Below are 20231 nucleotides of genomic sequence, written 5' to 3' on the forward strand. Positions count from 1 at the left end.
TCGGTAATTTAAGGAACTACTTAACTGATTTTAAAAACTGTTTTACCATTAGTAAGTTACACTATCCCAATGATCTATAAGCTATATTTTATCTCAATAAGTGGCCCTTAATTTTGTTTTTATTGAAAATTTAAGAATTTTTTATAGAACATCGACAAATAATATATTTTTGTTTATTATAGGGTTACTATTGGTTACAAAAAATAAAACAGTTATTATGATTGGATATAATTTTAGACCTGTATTTTATATTTGGTAAAAACCGTAAAAATTACTGTATTAAAAATCTTTAATGGCGATAAAAATGAAATAAATCGACGGTTTATTTCAATATATAAATATATTTAATGGTTGGATATAATTTATATCAATGTACTACAAAAAACATCAGTCGCTAATAGATATAAAAAGAAGTCAGTGGCACGAATGCACGATACACCTAGCTTTTATATTAAACCCAAAATTACGTAATTGATGAAAAAAAAATAAAAATTTTATGTTATCTGCAAATTCACGTATTAGCCGTTATCTTCAACAAAACCCATTCATAAATACAAATAAATGTGCAATGTTAATATGATTAATGTGTTAAACTTAAATCTTCTTTTTTTTAGTATTTTAGTTTTTATAATTATTTTTTTTTAATTTTGACTGTCACTACACCGGGTATTGACAAGTATTAAGTAACGAATCGAATAAAGTTTGCATCATATGGAGTTGGCATTTTTACGGAAAACCAAGTGCACGGGATCAGGTAGTTCTGTAATGAAATCAAAATATTGATAACTAATGAAATTGATAGATGGGAATGAATCAAGTTAATTACTAACGAAAATAATTTAGTATGGCTGATAAACTTGAGTTATAACTCTATGAAAATAATTTGAATTTGCTGAACTCATAACAGCTCACCTAAGTTTTGAAAGAAATCATATGAAACCACGTGGAACTTTGTAAAATCGTTGGTAGATTGTTAAAAATATGGCAGTTATACCTATACGAATTGCATAGATTGAAACTTTAATCCTTCTCAATATATAATTTTTAAGATAGAAAACATTTTCACTACCTAGTCAAAGTTGTTAAAAAAAAATAATGTTATTAAAATGCAAACTAAAAGAGTGGGATGCATTAAAAAAAAATTTTTTTACTGTAAAGTAGGATTCCACTGTTGGTGTCACCGTGACGATAACATTATATTTCAGAAAATATGACAAAAATATTAATTGGATTAATTGGATATTATATGATGAGAGGCTTTTGATGATAATTGATAATAATGATTTTAATGATACTAGGAAAGACACTTAATTTTACCGTCTACCGAGTACAATTATTTAACGTATATTGAAATAAAAATTTAATATAATATATTTTACTTTACCGATGACCTGATAGCAATACAACTTACAAGCGGCAAGCGATGAAACGAGACTAGTTTGGAACATGTATATAATTATTATTATTATTATGTAGCAGTCCCAGGGCAAAAATAATCGCAAAGCTAAACATACATATTTTATAAATGTACAGGTGTGTTTTTCAAATACTAACTTTTTCTTTTACTGTTCAGAACAATTATCCATCCTTCAGTAAAAGCAGAACAAGTGTCAAGTTGTGTAGTTTTTAGAATGCACCAAAAAAGTCATAACAGCAGCTGGTATGAACAATACTATAACTCCAAAACACAAATTAAAGCTACGAGCAGTGTATGGAATAAAAAATCTTTAGAGTTTTTTAAAAATATTGCTTTACCCCAAGTTTTGTCCTACTATATTGGCCTCGATATAATAATATCCATGACAGTGATTTATTTATTCGGTACATAATATTAATTATACCTCTGCTTTATTTCCAATTAATTCCTTCGTTGATTCACTATGACACTTATAATTATAAATGATATGAAATGATTGCATTGCCTTTGAAAGGACGAATTTCACGAACGTGACGAACAATATTTTACTTAAAAATGCTTAAATTTTTCACAACATTGAAGAATTATCCTATCGTTACACTAACTTTGGTTTTTCAAATGAAAACGTACATATTTTAATGAAAATTATGAATCAGATAATTTTTTTGAACATTTTGATGTATTGTAAATTATAATCGAAATTTTAACGAAAAGTTTCTTAGTTATTCTACTATACGTCTTAGGATAATAGTCTGTTAAAAGGATACTATTTACTTTTGTTTTTGACAATTATTGAGCGCAATATTAATTCATACGCTTTTTATAATTGTCTCACTATACTTGACTAAGTAGTAATTATTAACAAATATTTTATACTGCATACTTAATTATAATCACCAAGTTCGTATCCACTTACAAAATATTTAATAGATCCTCAGTAGTATTTAAAGTAGAATTTATCGAAAACTGTTCGTTCAAATTTCGATTATAAGACGTCGACATTTTCAGAAAAATCGTCATATTCACAATCGTTGTTAACACATGTATGTTCTATTATTTTAAAAACCAATGTTTGTATGGTTACAGGATACTCCTTAAATTTTGTGAAAGATGCAAAAAAAAATCGAAAAAAATATATTTGAAAATGTCGTTTTTATAATTACACTATTTACACTTAAGAATTCTAAAAATCAAATATTCTGATACTCGAATATATGCTAAATTTAAACATTTAAACGGGGCGAGCATACTCTAGAAATCATTCTGTGTGATATGTTTTATATTATAATAATTAAATATAAAACAGTAATGGTGTTTCACTGACTGATAGGCTTAAATACTTATTTCTGTAGTTTTCTGCGGGAGTTCCAGATTTATAATTCTGAATTCTCTCCTATAATACGCCTAACCAATTGAGTCCAATAAAGGTACGTTTTCCCTGCAGCGTCTGGACGTGACGTCTAGCGTCACTATACGCAGTACCTATACAGTATACATATTATAGGACATAGGTCGGTGTCAGGCGAGGCCGTGCTGTTCCACTGTTTGACGCTGCAGGGAAACCGTACCTTAAGCCAGCTATGTATTTTATATTGGATTTTCCTATTAATATATTGTATTATGCGTGATTGACTAAATATATGCAATAATTACAGCGTAAGGTGAGATGACTATTTTGAAAAAAATATATATAAATTAGAAATTAGTGGTATTATAGTCCAATAATCATCGGTAAACTCGCAGTAGCGATATTTGTAAACAACAATAATAATAATAATACCTAATAAATAAGAAAAAATTAAACTGCTATAAAATACACGTGTATTTGATTTGTTAGCAATTATTTTTAATCGTTTGTTGCTCTAACTATAATTGTATTAAATATTATAATAAAATGACAGTTCTAAGTTCATAAAATGATTTTTTTTATATTTTCTTCAGACTCAATTATGTTATTTTTTGGACCAAATTAGGTGTAAATTTATGTCCAAGAGACTCAACTGTAACACGTAGAAACCATTGGAAACCGGTGTTATGCCCAAATAAGGTCCATCAGTTCTTTAATAAAAATAAAAATTGGTCTCATAACGAGTAACGACCACACATCAGTATCAGATTAACTATCAATTCTCGCGGGTAAGTACCTACACGCAGTTCGCTACGAACCAAGCAATATAAATAATTTATGATTATAATAATACATGTTATAATATAGGTACAGTAAGTCCTACAAAAATTCTCAACAATACATTTTTATACAAATTCTGACATTTTTTACAAATAATAAAAAAATCCGTTTAGTCTAAAAATCGTGATGCCATTTAATTTATTTTTTGAAAAGTATTGGGAATTTTTAAAAACTAGATTAAATTTTTTACCAGAAACCACTCAAACTCAAAAATTGAAGAATTTTATCTGCTCTAAAACATGATGACAGCCACGAAAAAAATACACATTATTACAAAACCTATAAATTCATCGCTCCGCTCGAAAACTAAAATAAATACCTTCGTAATTTCCTTTTTTAGATTATTTTCATGATAAAACGTATAAAAATTGTCATTTGTGCCAACCATATTATAATTCAATTAACAATACAAAATAAATAAAACACATTTATTGCGAAATTCAAAGCTATAACCCTACAAGTTATACAATTACAATTTTGTTTCGAACACCAATTTGTTTAAAAATAATAATAATAATAATAATACAGAAAAATAGCTGGGAAATGAAATGAAAAACTTTTTCATTAATACAAATAATTAAACAACCATATAGGAGAAGAGCCACATAATACCTATATCTGCCCACAATATCATATCTACAAAGTCAATATGGCATAGTAGACTTTGACGTAACTGTGGTTTGGTGTGAAGGGAACAGCTTCCAAACTGATATTCAACTGCTTCAAAACTATAATATGTAATATGTTTAGTAAAGTAGACCTTAGAATAATTTGTTTAGAAATAATTAAACACGATAAATATAATACACAAACATTTATACTCTGTGTGATTATTACGATGAATAATAAGTCATTGTCTATTATGTTATATTTCATACATTATTATATAACCTTACTAACTACTTAATTTAAATATTTAAATAGGTACTTACGTAATTTTTATACTTTTTATACTACTCATTTTAAATACTACTAAATTCAAATTTATAATAATCCTCCTAACTCCTAACTACTCTTCCTGATAACCAATGACATAATGTCTGATAAGACATACTGTGTCATTATTATAGGTAACCTGTTAACAGGTAGGTAGTCGGCTTTGTATTTTTATAAATAACATTAATTGTCTCTCTCTCTCTCTCTCTCTCTCTCTCTCTTGCGTCATATAAAAAAGATTAACATATTACATAATTTTGATGTAAGTACCTATGTTTGCAAAGAAATATAGAATATCTTTTTATAAAAAATTGTCTCCATGAATTAGTTTATTTATGCATATAATATATGAATTACATAGTATATTATTAAATAATAGGTGTTATACATTTATTATCTATATATATAAGAATCTAACTTGATTTTGGAGACGAAGGTAACCGGTTTGTTTGTTTATTTATTATTGTTATTATTACTATTATTATTATTTTTCCATTTCAAATATATATTATTCATTGAACAAATAATTTATTGTTACATTTTTTGCTACATTATCTCTATTCTTTAATAAAAAGAATAAAATTTACCACTCCAGTGGTTGAATTCAAAATGTAGGATATATAATTTTCAGAAATTAGCAATAACAATAACTACAATATGTAATTATATTATATTATTTGTATAGTCAAAAAATAGTCATATGTTTTTAAATTAAATTATAAAAGAATAATTTCTTCCGGAGAAAGGTCGGGCAGCTAGTTATTAACAAATTAATAAAATATTATTTTCAAGACCCACATGTTTATATCTTTTAGTATTTTTAATGCATTACGGTATAATATATATTTAATTTACAATTAAATAACAATTAAAATCAAATATACAATTATTTTAGTTACTTGATAATCAATAATGTGACCACAAATCTACTTCAAAATATATTATTTTATGACCATACTTTCACGTATTGCAATAAACAAAATTTTAATTGATCTATCACTATTGAGAGACTATTAACTATGGAGTGTTTCATGTTAAGACGCCCGGTGCCAATGTGATTTTGACCTCAAAAACACGGTTTACAGGAATAATGATCCTGCCCTGTAAAGTTAACCAAATTTGATAATTTTTTTTTTTTATTAATAGAGGAGAATATTCTACAGCCCGCATCGAACTCCTTTTTTCGATATTTTCATCTCAAACTTAATTATAAGTCTTTAAAAAAAAGACAATTTTTAGCTTTTTTTATAAATTATTTTATACTATTATTTAAAATAAAATACAAAATCAGAGATCGATGCGGGCTGTAGGAAGTCTCAGATAAAAAAATACTCATCAAATTCCGACAATTCTATAAAGCTTGAGAGTTATTCCCGTAAAGTAATTTTTTTCGATATAATACACCCCATCAACCATCCCTAAATAGTTATCGAGTAGTAGATTAGTGGAAAAGTCTTATAATTGAGGTAGCAACTAAAATATAAAATTTAATTTTCAAATTTTATAGAATTGTGGAAAATTTGAAAAACTGGCACCGGGACCCTTAACTGGAAGGCATCGTTATAGTAAATAAAATAAACGAAAAATGCGAATATCTAAACACACAGGTAACCGTGAAAAAAACGAAAATTAAATCTTCAGTTTGGCCGAGGCGGCTTTCATAAGATTAATGAATCCCAACTATCTCGCGTGTGCTGTCGTGTATAGACGTGTAGTGTAAGGTTGAGAAATAATAACCTTAGGTACGTCATGTTTCTAGAAAACGAAAATGTACACAAATAATAAACTGTTTTAATAAAAATAAAGTATTTTTTCAAGTGGATTAATTTTAAGTTCATCATTTAAAATATAATCATTTCAACAAAATATTCATGTTAACATTTATAACTAAATGAAATAAATAATAATAGAGTGAGCTCTTACAATGAGAAATACTGACGTTGGCCACTTCACGGTAGATGCTGCGAGTGTCATTATTCGTATTTTCTATTTAATATGTCACAATCTGGATTTTGCCTATATATTAAAATATGTGTGTAAAGTCCAGTAGGTATTCATCCAACATCCAACATTCACTCATAAAACAATGAACACTGGGTTTTAAGGGAAGCAATTTATTATTCCACTGTGTATATAATTATGAATTAATAAATAAAAAATAATATATATAAATAAATAATATATATATTATTTTATCTAAATTACATAATCGTTAAACATAATTCATATGTAGTTTTAAAAGAACGGCGATAGAAGAAAATGAATAAACTGTTATATTTAATTATAATTTACTTCTTAATATATTATACATTTATAAAATAATGTCCATCATCAGCATTCCATTTTTCAAGTTTAATGAAAAAATATTTTTGGAGATTTCTATTATGTATGCGTAAGCAGCACTAAGCAGTAAATAAGATCCACGACAGCAATAGTCAAAGGATTAATACTCAAAATACGGCCAATGAATACTTATAATGGTATTCATGTTTATTTTGATAACAATTTTTTGGTTGAAAAAGAGTTTAGCTGAGCCAACAATATTATTGTATTAAAAAATCATAAGACTAAAACTGAGCTTTCTTATTCCAAACAGAATCTAAAAATAATTTATATTGATTGTTTACGCTAAACGAGTGATACATACATCAGCTGTGGTGTATGTATAATTAAACGTAAACACTATAACGCTGTATCTGTTAATGGTCAATCATTTATCGTTTCTTGAGCGTAACTGATTATACATTTTGTCTGTTTAATGTTGATGAAATAATTTACTGTGGACTTAAAATGTTTCTTTCTTCTAAAATTTTCATATCAAAAAATATTTTCTCAAAGGATCGACAAATTATAATGTCTTAGGTTATAGAACTATGTTAATTTGTTTAAAATATAATAACTATCATTATTACAACAACTATCTAACCAAACATTTTTACCAACAGAATTTATCTAATGTATCTGTTGTCGACATAGACACCATAACTCAATTAAGGGGGCTGGAGCGTGATTTATTTCATTTTTCTGATTTTTATTTTTTTTTACTTAGAAATGTACTAACAAAAAGAGTAAAGATAGAACATATTCATAATTTATTCAAATTTAAATACATTGATGTAGAATATGAAAAATGTACGACTGTTAAAGCATTGTAAATTTAGAGGAGAATTCAAATCTGTTTTCAAAATTAAAATCGGAACATCCTACTGAGCGTAGTGATTGAAGTCAGAGGTAGTATTTTTTGAAAAAAAATGTTTGTCATTTTATAAAGCAATAAATGGTGACATGTGCATGCGCGTTAGTAAAATGACAGACGTATTATGATGCCCCTATACAACGTGATCGGTACTACGAATTACACACACTAATGTTCATCTACTTACAACACATACACAAGACCCAGATAAACAGAAATATAAAATGCCTAGTTTTTACTCCTTAGAATTGATTACGCTCCAGCCCCCTTAAACCATTATAATATAAGTCATATTTTTATTCAATACTAATTTAGAACTAAGTGTATCGTATTGGACAAGCAACAGAGAAAATATTTTCAATGAAACTTAAAATATTTAAAATATGTTATTAATATAATTACTATTATCAACTACTTTGTTAAAAGAAGCCATTTTGTTAAGTGCAGTTGAAAAGTTCATATACTATTGCAATTAAGTTATTATACTATATTTATATTAACTTATAAGTTAATTCAGAAGTACCATAGAATGGATGTTCATGGCATGAATGTAATTGTGTTAATATTATGATGATATATTTTGTAGTAGCAAAAGGTTTCAATTCCTTACGAATTATATTATTTTGAATTACAAAACAATAACTAAAACCATTATTTTTCATTTAATTATCCTATTTTGTCTAAATTTGAATTAATATGCATATGACGTATTTTTTAATATTTTTATGTCGTTATAAAAAAAAAAATGATGAACCTTTTATTACATTTTCAATTACCTGACCGGACATAGTCGGCGTCTGGACGCGGCATTATGACGCCGTCCTATTTCACTGTTTGACGCTGAATGGACAAATTAACTAATTTTACAATTTAATTTAATAGTTTTTAATTTTTACCTTCAAAATAATTTGAAACTGATCGTAATTTTGACAAAATTTAAAACTCGAACGGTTTTAAATCAAAATTGTGCTAAAAATTACTATAATAAAACAATAGGTATAGTTACTAAATTCCCAATTTTATTGAAGATCAAAATCAAAATCATCAACTATCATTCACCAACATTAATCTGCATTTAAACATATTATTGTCGTTGACGGGAACAAACCTCCTATGGGAAAAAAGCGTAGTATTCAGGAAACACGAAAAACGTTTTTTTCACATAGGAGTTATTCCATAAACGATTTATAGTTAACACATAGGAGAATTTTTCTACGGGGGAGATACCACATATGAGGTATTTCCCCGGACGATTTAATGTATGTAACACATAAGAGAATTTATTTATTATTTATCATAAATTCTACGATGTAGATAGCGCATAGAGATTTTATCGATAAATAGCTAATTTTTTTCTGAATTCAGGGATACCAAAACCTCAAAATCATAAATTTGGCACATAGGAGATTTGTTCCCGTCAACGACGTTATATAGGAACATCAGATGATATGAAGAGTATCAGGTGTTTTTATTTATTTATTTTATTTTATTGAATTTACAGTTACATGACGTACAGTTATATTATAATAAGTTATTTGAACGTATAGCACATGAACAGCAATGCGTGGTATATACAAATAATAGAACATAATATTAAGTAATTCAAAATACAATGTTAACATAATATAAACTAATGACTATTAGAGGGGGGCAGGATATAATGCAATTTAATAATTTTTATAAGAAGGACATAATATTATCAGCTACTTTTCGATGGGTAGAGAGGAAATTTAGTTTTAAATTTAATAAATAAAATAAAAGTTTTTGGAGTCTGTTGATATATTATCAAGGGTATTACTGCATTAGTTATTCTTATTTTGTAGCCGATAACACGTATGAAGTAAGCTGATTATTTGTAGAAAATTAAATAACACTTTTATTAGTTTTTCTTGAATTTTTGTGGTTTTCTATAACACTTATATATTTTTAATTTAAAAAACTTACCAAATGTCACAATTAGTTCGCAAGGAGTAACCCGGACTGCGTACTATTGAAATGTTGGTATATTTAAAACCAAATAAAACAAATTGTTAATTTTGTTTTTAAATATAATTATTTGCATTCATTGATATGTTTTCAATACACAAAATTAAACATTAAAGTTAAGTATCCAGATAATTTAAAATGGTCAATATAGTATTAAAATGCGTTAAACATTTTTCTTATATTTGGTATTCTAGTTTATTGATTTAATCTATATTGTATTTTTATATAATATAATAAATAATCTTAACAGTAAGCTTATAAATATATGGATAAATTATAATTTAATTAATAAAGTCTTTAAAAATTGAAAAATTGTATAATTATCTTATAGCTATTATCTAGATAATGTTTTTATTAATTTATATGTCATCTTATCTACATAAATTTAAAGTTACCTGAACACAGCACTGGATATAATATAATTTTGAAAATCATATAGTTCAAATAGTAAATAGTAAGTAGTACTAATGCCGTCAAATTAATGTTCATTTTTATAACTGCTATGTATAATTTTTTTTCCTTTATAATTCCAAGCTCAACGTCACTAATGTGTAGTTACTTACTCTGTTACCCGTATCTATTGTCTTACCACATCATTATTCATTACATCATATAGGTATACTTAATATAATAATATGTTAATTTATATTGGTTGAAATGTTGGATAATTCAAATAAATAAAAAAAAATCTTTTATAATTTAACACGTAAATGTTTATCAGTTGCCTTTAGTTATTGTCACAAGCAAGCCTGTCGTTATTCATAAATCATAATGGCCGTTCAAAGGACTTACAAACGCATTGAAAAATAGTCTTTATCGTGGGATTTTAAGTTATTTAATAAATATAATCGTTTTAAGAATATAAGTAAGTTAAGTAACTTTATAAACCATTGCCGCGTTCCACAGCTTAATTATTTGTTGGTATAGTAATGTATTTTTAATTATACCTACCTACCACTTATTGCAACTTGCACCTCCTATGGTCTAATCATTTATTTATTTGTTCATTTAATTATACTACAGCTAAGAAAATAATGAATATATAGAATATAAAAATTTAAACTTTTTTGTATGATAAATTACCCAAAATCCAATATTTGGGTGTACAAAAATAACTCGATCATATGGGTGAAAGTGCACTCTCTCGATAGGTTATTCGTTTAATCGGTTTTTTTTTATATAGCATTAATTGTTGGTAAAGTGGCAGATACTTCTTGGGAATAATACGACGTTTTAGAACAATTTTTTATGAAATTCAATCCGTTTGATTGAATGCTGTTTTTATTACTTTTGAAGTACATTTTTAACGCCAATTTCTTCAAATTTCGATGTATGATTATGATCATCTTTATATTAAAAACAACCACGTTATGTATAGTGTGTGCCCTTCTGTGGCATTTGTATATTATTTAATAAATATCTAATAAGTTTTTTGTTTTTATATAATTCCCGCGTTTACTTGTGGTCTTTTACTTTAGAACTTTTATTTTTAACACTCTATAGACATTATATTTTTTAATATATTTATAAAGCGTATTAAAAAAAAAAAAAACAATAACGCGTAATAATATATAATTTATAATGCATATTTGTTAAAACAAAGGAAGAATAAAACGATGCAAGTACAAATTTGATAGGTGTATAAACAAAAACGGAATTCGAACGGCATTAAACAAAATTATTTGAATGTTAAAAGCGGACTAAAGACAGACGGAAAATCATTATCTTCCGTTTCCATGCACATCGCATCTGCAGTGTGATGATGGGTTAATGTGATAACGCAAAGGTATATCTATATCATAATTCATAACTTAACTATGTAAAAGTGTTAGCTATAAGTTTATCGGCGTATTATTTGGGTTTTGCACCGCATTTCAGTATTAATAACAATTGTGTTGTTTTAATAACATTGAAGCCGATTCAATATGTAGAATATTGGACGGGTAAATGCCTTACAGGGAAACGTAAGATGGGAAAATGCCAGACGTGGAAGTGTACTTGTTTTGGAATATTGTTATGTTTCTGGCCGCACTATAGTTTTCTAAATTTGCGTTCGAAATTATATTACAAAAACGCGTTTATAACAAAAAAAAAAAACTTAAAACGTAATTACTTTGTAACTTATGAATCTTTTTGAATTAAATATTATACTCTAAGCTACTCTTACTAGTCAAGTCATGCTTTATCTCGAAAGAAATGTTGAAGTATACAGACGTACAGTTGTAGGTAACATACAAGTAAAAATGTAACTTTTAAGATCAATACGGATGATGAAATACATATTATAAGAATTGAAAAAATATTGATATAATCTATAAATTATTTGTTAAGTAGGTTAGTTGACTCAGCTGCAAACTCATGTTTCTTATTGTTAATATTCTCTTTTAAATTCTTATATTTAATAAAATAAATATTTATAAAACGATATTTTTCAATACCTACAGGCTACAGATTGTTATTTATTTAATTAATCAAATCTACACGTAAATATTTAAACAACAGTCACGTACATAAAATAATCGAATATTACTTAATATATCTTAAGCAAATACTGTTAATTGGATTAAATCCCTACCACCAGTATCGTCCACTAATTAAAACGAAAATGGGCGGAATGCCTGGTGAATTCAAGAAGTATTCTTCTTACCTATTCTCAAAAACAAAATATAAGATTTTATTATTATCACTATTTCTCACTAATTGGTTTTATCTACACGAAATGACATAATCAGTCAATCAGGAGGCAATACACGTATTTTGTACAAACGTTTAGGTACAATAAATATAATATGATATAATATATTATGAAAAATTATCATTTAATTTCAGCTAACGTTTTAAGAGGACGTCACCCCGCATGTGTTGTGTCCGTCTTACAAATGTACAACATAGCAAAAACTGTTTTGCGCGGGACAACTTTTCTCGTACCATATTTGTTGTAGAACTACCAAATTTTCACAACACGTAAAAAAGAACTGTATCTATGCAACAACGTGCTTTTTTTAATAGCACTATCCAATCATTTTTCATAAGTAAATGATAAAAACAACAAACGAAATATTTAGAAGCAAATAGCTTTTATTGTATTTATGTTATCCAAAATGTAGGCACGGTGTTGCATAGATAAACTAAAAATTATAAAATACACGATTCCAAAAACATATCAGTGATATGTAGAATAAACTTTCAGCAGATTTTTCAATTATGTCTTATTTAAATAATATATTTTAAACATTATTCAACTATTTACTAGGTATATTATTATAATATACTAATATTATATTGTACTGTTTTAGGAGTTGGCCAAACCACGGGGCTGGTGTCATAATAGACTCATGCGGCACGCGATTTATCGTAAATACAAAACGTTTTTGCTAATATCATAATAATAATTAATAGGCCAACAATAAACTATTCCATATAAAATTTAATCTGATATTATTGTATGTTCTTATATTGTTTCGCATCATTTTACACATTTTATTATATTGAGTACCTTTTTTTATTATACTGTGCTATTATATTGGCTCTCTTATCGCTGGCCACGCCCGCTATATTGGTTTATATTATTATAGACGTTTTTATTCTCATATCAATCATTATTAAACGTTGCGGTGTTACTGACTAGCATATTATTATATACCTATTTAACAATGAGCATATTATTATACATTAATGAAGAATTACTTTGCACATTATTGATATTGGCTCATATGATATTCCAAAGTTTGCGGTAAAATTATATCTAGAAGGTACCATCGCTGGATGATTTCCCTCATCTTGTGCTTCATGTGTTATTTTTTATGTATGTATATAGTGTTATGTCAGTCATCTATTTTACTTATTGTGTCATGTAATACAGATTGTAAATTTTCGAAAATAATAATTTAAAAAAAAAATTAAATGACTTTTGATACAACGCAGGAGGTAAATAGAAATTAAGAAGTATTGCACTACCTATAATCTATATGTAACCAAAAAAGAGTAGACAATAAAAATCCGTGAAGTGATCATGGCTTAAAGTTATATCCGTACAACAGTATTCAATAATTACAGTTAGATATTACTAGGGCCCCGGATTTAAATACCCTAAAATATATCCAAAAATTCTCGAAAAAATTGCAAAAAATGTACACCAATAATGACCTTGAAAAATGACCCAAAATTTACTGAAAACACTTATTGAGCAAACGAAAATACGAACTTTATGAAATAAACGCGATTACGGTGTAACACCAGCGAAACAGTAAAATTTATCAGGTTGGTCAGTTTTTACCAGTTTGTTACTGGTTTAAGTTTCGGATACACAACACACCTTCATAATTTTTCTATAAATATAAAAATACGTTATAATATAATTTAGAACAATCGTCAAAAGGTAAATGATCAGAACAAATTTGATTGGGCTTATATTTTGAATTACCAATCAAGTTAAATCTAAAAATGCAGATAATGTATAATTGATATGCACAAACAGTTAGCAAAATTACCTAAAATTTATAAAAAAAAAATGCAAAATAAAAGTTTAAGTTTTCATTCTCCGATGTCTCAAATGGATTTTGTAATTAATAAGCATTGTCTAGGACTTGACAAAAATAATGTATATTGCATACAAACCTAAATTATTACACTATTCAATAAAAAATGTCAAAACTATTTGAATATGTATCATTGTATCATTAATTATTGGCCATTTACTCAAAGACTTACGTGTTTATTAAAAAAATATATTTTATCATGTCTTTATTATATTAGGAAAGTACAATAACAACATGATTATAGGTATAATACCTATTATACAATGAGAAAAGCTTTTGTGAATTTGATTCTAACCGAAAATACTACGAATTTCGGGTTTGAAAGTCCATATTATTATGTTTGAAAATTCGCCAGATAGCATATTATAGGCACCTAACTCCTAAATGTAATTTGACGAACCACTTGTAATATTGTTGTGGTATCATATGCATTAGTATTATATTTTGAAATGACAATAGAGACAAGAGTTATGAGACTAATAATTAAAAGCGTTTGCAACGTTTGTGTTCGTGTTAAAATATTACACATTTCGTTTTATTATTATAATCGCAGAAAATAATTTTCCATCGCAATTTATACAAACACATTTAGTCGTTTTCCACGAGTTTTGGTCAATGCTCGACCCATTCCCATATTAAGTAGACAGTTGACATTGCATTATTTTTGATTACATTGCCTTTCCGTAAGTATCCCAGCCGGGATATGTCATAAACTATAACGCATTCGTAAAATATTAACAGTAGTAGTTAGATCCTAATCGCTGAGCTATTATATTATTCCTAGCGGCTCATACGTATTTTTATGTAAAGAAATGTATAAATCGGATGCAACTAAAACAGTAAAGTCTTAACGATATTGAGAATCCTTATTTGTGGTGGACGGTTGTAAGTGTATCGTGCATTAAAAGTACACTGGGTTTAAAATGTATTTTAATTTATAATAAAGATACGTTAAAATATCGAAAATAGAACTTTTTATTTATTGAATAATAATGATTATCATTCAGCATTCTTATCGTTTGCCTATAATAAGGCTATAATGTATAATATATTCGTAATATTTTCGAATTATTTTACGTCATAGATAAACGAAATCATAATAGGTACTTAAGAGTTTAATAATAATAGCAATAGTTAGGTTATGACATGACATGAATTCTATCCGCGTATTGTAAAGTTATTTCACAAGACAATTAGTATATTAATATATTTATGATTATTATTTATTAATGATATAATGAATTATGATATTATATATTTTTATCGCGAGGTGTTTTGAAAGTTTTTCTATAATAATTCTTTACCTATTTTAGTCATTAGTCATCATCTAAAATGCAAAATAACATAGGTATCGATGTCTTCATCGATTTAACATTGAGAATTTTAAAGAAATTATACAAATTCGTGACTTATACATAATATCCCGTTGATATCGTGATGACCGTACCAAACGTGTTTTATTATAGTTACAAAAAAATAATTTTAATTATTTAAAAATCAGTTTCAAACGTCATACGTGTAGTACCAATGCCATTTTTAGATTTTATCTACTCCCTTTCCTGCAATAACTAAAAAAGGTACAACAATTTGCACATGAATTGACTACCATGCATAGTCACGTTTTCAACCTAGATAGTTATAACAATAATAATAATAATAGGTAACAAATGTTTTTAAACGTTAAAAATAAATCACATTATATTTTAGTTATTTTAAGAACTTTTAAAATTGACACATTTATTTTAATTTAAACTTCGATAGTTAATTATTAATTATAAGTATTCAAAATTTCAAAACAATCAAAAAAGTCTTGTAAATATAAATAAAAGAGATAAATCATTAAATTATATTATAATACTAGACTATTAGACCCGGGGCCTCCATACCACAGGACTTCACGCCGGAAACCCCACAATAATTTGAAAAACTTAAAAATATCAAAAATCACTCATAATTCAAAATGAGTCAAAATATTATGAAAACGTTACATTAATGGCAAGTTTTCATATAAACATCTGTTGAAGTTTGAAGTATCTACAGTTATAAGTTTTTAAGTTATACCAAAAAAACAAATTCGATTTTGTCAAAAATTGTTTTGTGTAAAAAACCCCTGTTTTCCCTTAATTGTTTAGGAGTGTTTTCTTAATGCGTTTGAAAACTACGAATGTCTGTTTATTTTCGACCCCCAAAGTACCAACTAGAATCACTTTCCTACCAGAAAAAATGCTGAAGTGGAAAATCGAAGCATTATTAATGACCCAAATGGTAATGACAGACACTAAATAATAAAAGATAAAAAAAACATACACATCATTGTAAAATACTAAAACCAATACATTTATTGCTCTACTCAGAATTCAATAAGAACATTTTGTGATGATTTTCAATGAAATAGTTTTTAATTTCAAAATAATTTATGTTGGTCCAGTTATGGATAAAGGCGTGTGATTGTGAGTGATATATACACGGGCCTTGCTATAGTTTCTATAGAACACGAGGGAAAATAAGTAAAATACGTACAACAGATGGAAAAAAATAAATACAAATTGTTTGTTATAAATAAAACTAAATTATTGTACACTGGACTTTAATAGTTTGATGACAAAAATAGTATATTATACTATGTTTGCCTTTTGTAATTGATCAAAGGTAAAGTAAGTAAACACTGTCTAGACAACAAAACAAAGGTATTATTTGCGTGGTTTACGAATTAACGATAACCGTGTTATCGACACTTATCGTATAATCGATACTAAATAAATAACATTAACGATATCAACGGTTTACGTACCATGGCTTGGTTAGGCTCATTCGATTGAAATTTAAATATTTTTAACTATGCAACAATACAATTTTTAAATATATAAAATATTTTATTAGGTAGGTATATTATATATTACCTATTACGTACCTATAACGTTTATAAATGATTCATAAATTGCATATTTGCCATTTTCTTGTTAATTTTCTCGTTAACCCTTTACATTCCAAAATACTGCAGTTATGTATTACCTACTTATACAAAATAAGACGTTTTCTCAAAGTGTCTAGATAAATAAAGATGATGCCCACCCATAGCTTAATGTTTTAAAATAAAGGTTTTAAATTTCTGGAATAATTTTGTTTAATCTGTGGTCTGCAGAATAATATTATTTAACTATTGATCTATTCGTCGCCATGTTGGTCGATCATTCTATCCGCCAGCTCTTGAAGAGCCTGTCTAAAAACTTCTACGCTCACTTTGTCGTCGACACCATCACATTGGTACGCATTTTCCCAGATAATATTGAAAATGTCATTTGGTAAGTTCACTCCTAAGTCTTGGAACAGTTTTTTCATTACGTCTTTACTACGTCCCTAAAATATGTACAATGATAATACATGAAAAAAAATACGATTAATTCCAACTCCGCATTGTTAACTACAACTATGTCATTATTATAGTGATAATTATTACTATGTAAAAGTCTCTATAAGTCAATCCATAGTTTGAAAATATTGTCGGATTCAATAATGTTTTTACGTCCGTTTCGGACCCAAAACAATCCAGATAAGCTAAGACCATTGGTTTAACAGGCATATAATCGTTGCGGTCTTAAAATAAAATTGTATAAAATCACTTACAAATGTTTCCTACGTGCGAATTATTTTACAATACCTTTATTTAATTGAATGGTACGAGACAATGTATTGCCATAATCGTTTTTATACGTTGGAATGAATCTGTCGATATCTGTTCGGTTATTTTTCTTAAAACCCGTCGAGAACTTAACGTTTGGATCGAGTAAATCCAGAAATAAATTATAGCTGACTTTGTTGTTATTAATGGCGTTAATAGAATGTAAGGCAAGATCGAACAATTTCTTCTCAGGCTTAATTTTATGTTGATAACATATTTTATACACTTGTTCCAGTGGCAGCCACCCCGTGAATCCCTAAACATATCGAATTTGTTGTACAACACGTTCTCTCAAACTTCGTAAAATGCATTTCATATTATTTTATCAAAATAAAGCGTAGTTTATTTTAGCGAGTAAAGATATAAAACTTAACACAATATTCCTAGATACTAGATAGTAATTAATCCAGTTCAATGTAATATAAAAGCTTAATATATTTAAACTTGGAGGGTGTATTTCGGTGTTATTTGTTATGTGCGTAAGCGAGTAAGCCATGACCTCAGAATTTACAGAAATATTATTAGCGTTTTAATTGTTTAAATTTACACTGCAGTCGTCGTCCTTCACATTTAAAAAAATAATTTATACATTTACCCTCGTTTGTTATTGTCGTATTTTATATAATTGTATCAAATTTAAATAATTAAAACAACTATAAAAGTGTATTGCCGCTTTTATACCTTATCAAACAGTTTGAACGTTTCATGCAATTCCCTTAAATCGCATTTCTTTTCTTTGATATAATGTTTTAATCTACTGACTGCTGTTGAATAATCGATTAGCTCAAAGTCTTTTTTGTCTGGCTCATTTCTGGTTAAAACGTCTTGTGCTCTTAAAAACGATCTGCCTATGAATTTTCCCTGTCGGTGGTCGATGTACGGATAACGACATTGTGTGTTCTCTTTGCTATGTTAATGTTTGTTGATAATGTGTTTTAAAGTGAAGTAGATATTTGAAATTACTGCACTTTCTTATTAAAATAATTTACTTTTGTATCATACCTTTCTAATAATTTATTAACATAATCAGTAATCGTGTTTTTATCTTCATTTAACGATTTAGATTGAACATTACTTTTAAACCATACACCTGCTGGTAACCGTTTTAAAGATTTGCCATAACGATAATCTGGATTAAAATTGTTTGTGTACCTAAATAGTTCTATAAATAATCAAACTAGCTTCAAAGACAAAATCTGATTAGCGCTAACTTTCGATTTAACTGTTCACCAATTCCATACGTGTGATGGGAGATTTTGTATATTTCTGTTTCTGTTTTGTCTTCAATACCATTTCCATCGGAGGACTTTTTCGGAAAAATCACATCACCGGCAGACAAATTAGCTTTAATAAAAACAATTACACAAATTATAGCAATTCATCAGGTATTTATAAACAAAACAAACAATGTCATACTCTTTGTTATGACGCCATATATTGTATTTTTATTTAAGTGTTTGGGTAGTAATGGATCGTTGAATGTTTTCTTTTGAACCATTGGAACATAATTAGGAGAACACTATAATAATATGAATAGTTTTTAAAGTTTAAAAATATATTTCATATATTATACCAATAAAAAAAAAAAAGAATTTTTAAAGAAAACTCACAAATGCAACTGCATCTGGTTCTAAGCATTTTCTCTGTAACTGTGAATAATTTGAATTTCGAATATATGTTTCATCTATACTAAATGGTTTCATATTTTAAAAAACTTAAAGAATTCAGTTCATGAAATATGTTGCTAAGCGATTTTCAACTATTGTAGAACATTAATAATCCAGACTAAACAGATTCTAAAAAAATATTATTCAGATTATCAAAATATCAATTGCTTCAAATAAATTAAATATTATTAGTCATTACATAATAAAAACCCTAGCACGATATTTTTCCACTACAAGGAAAATCCTAATCATAAATATGTTATTGTTAATAAATAATAAGTAACCATGACAGCAAAAACCTTACGAAAAATCGGTCAGAAACATTTTATCGTGTATACAGCCCAAAAATATATTTAAGTTAAAAATTAAATGAAATAACACAATATTATTTACCTGCTTGAAATACTTTAAAATAATAAAAATTCATGAAATAGACCTCAGTTTAAAATAAAAGTTAATACACATTAAAACTAAAACACAGACAAAACTAAACATATTTTTTTACCAATCCTCTTCAACCTACCATAAATCCGAATTTTCTATTAGATATTATGTTAGAATCAATATTGATGATTCTTCAAAATTAATTCCAACTATAATAATGTTTAAGGAAATAATATGAAC

General features: G+C 27.0%; 1 protein-coding gene across 1 annotated transcript; it reads right to left on the bottom strand.

Annotated features, from left to right (window-relative positions):
• Positions 1-16223: 16223 nt before the first annotated feature.
• On the bottom strand, positions 16224-19919 carry LOC100575440. The gene is made up of 8 exons (XM_003248143.4): positions 19551-19919; positions 19357-19459; positions 19152-19284; positions 18943-19092; positions 18622-18847; positions 17920-18196; positions 17719-17855; positions 16224-17618 (listed from the first exon to the last, which is right to left on the bottom strand). Exons 1-8 carry the CDS (start codon positions 19641-19643, stop codon positions 17427-17429), a joined length of 1311 nt encoding a protein of 436 aa, XP_003248191.1. The 5' UTR covers positions 19644-19919; the 3' UTR covers positions 16224-17426.
• Positions 19920-20231: the final 312 nt, after the last annotated feature.

Source organism: Acyrthosiphon pisum, chromosome A2 (assembly GCF_005508785.2).
Source record: "Acyrthosiphon pisum isolate AL4f chromosome A2, pea_aphid_22Mar2018_4r6ur, whole genome shotgun sequence".
NCBI lineage: Eukaryota > Metazoa > Arthropoda > Insecta > Hemiptera > Aphididae > Acyrthosiphon > Acyrthosiphon pisum.

Excerpts from the sequence above, each read along its gene's own strand:
- LOC100575440 (XM_003248143.4), bottom strand. The coding sequence starts at position 19,643 with ATGAAACCATTTAGTATAGATGAAACATATATTCGAAATTCAAATTAT. Across the intron at positions 19,460-19,550 it reads AACCAGATGCAGTTGCATTT|TGTTCTCCTAATTATGTTCC; the intron begins GTGAGTTTTCTT and ends ATATTATTATAG. Across the intron at positions 18,848-18,942 it reads GTTAATAAATTATTAGAAAG|CAAAGAGAACACACAATGTC; the intron begins GTATGATACAAA and ends ACATTAACATAG.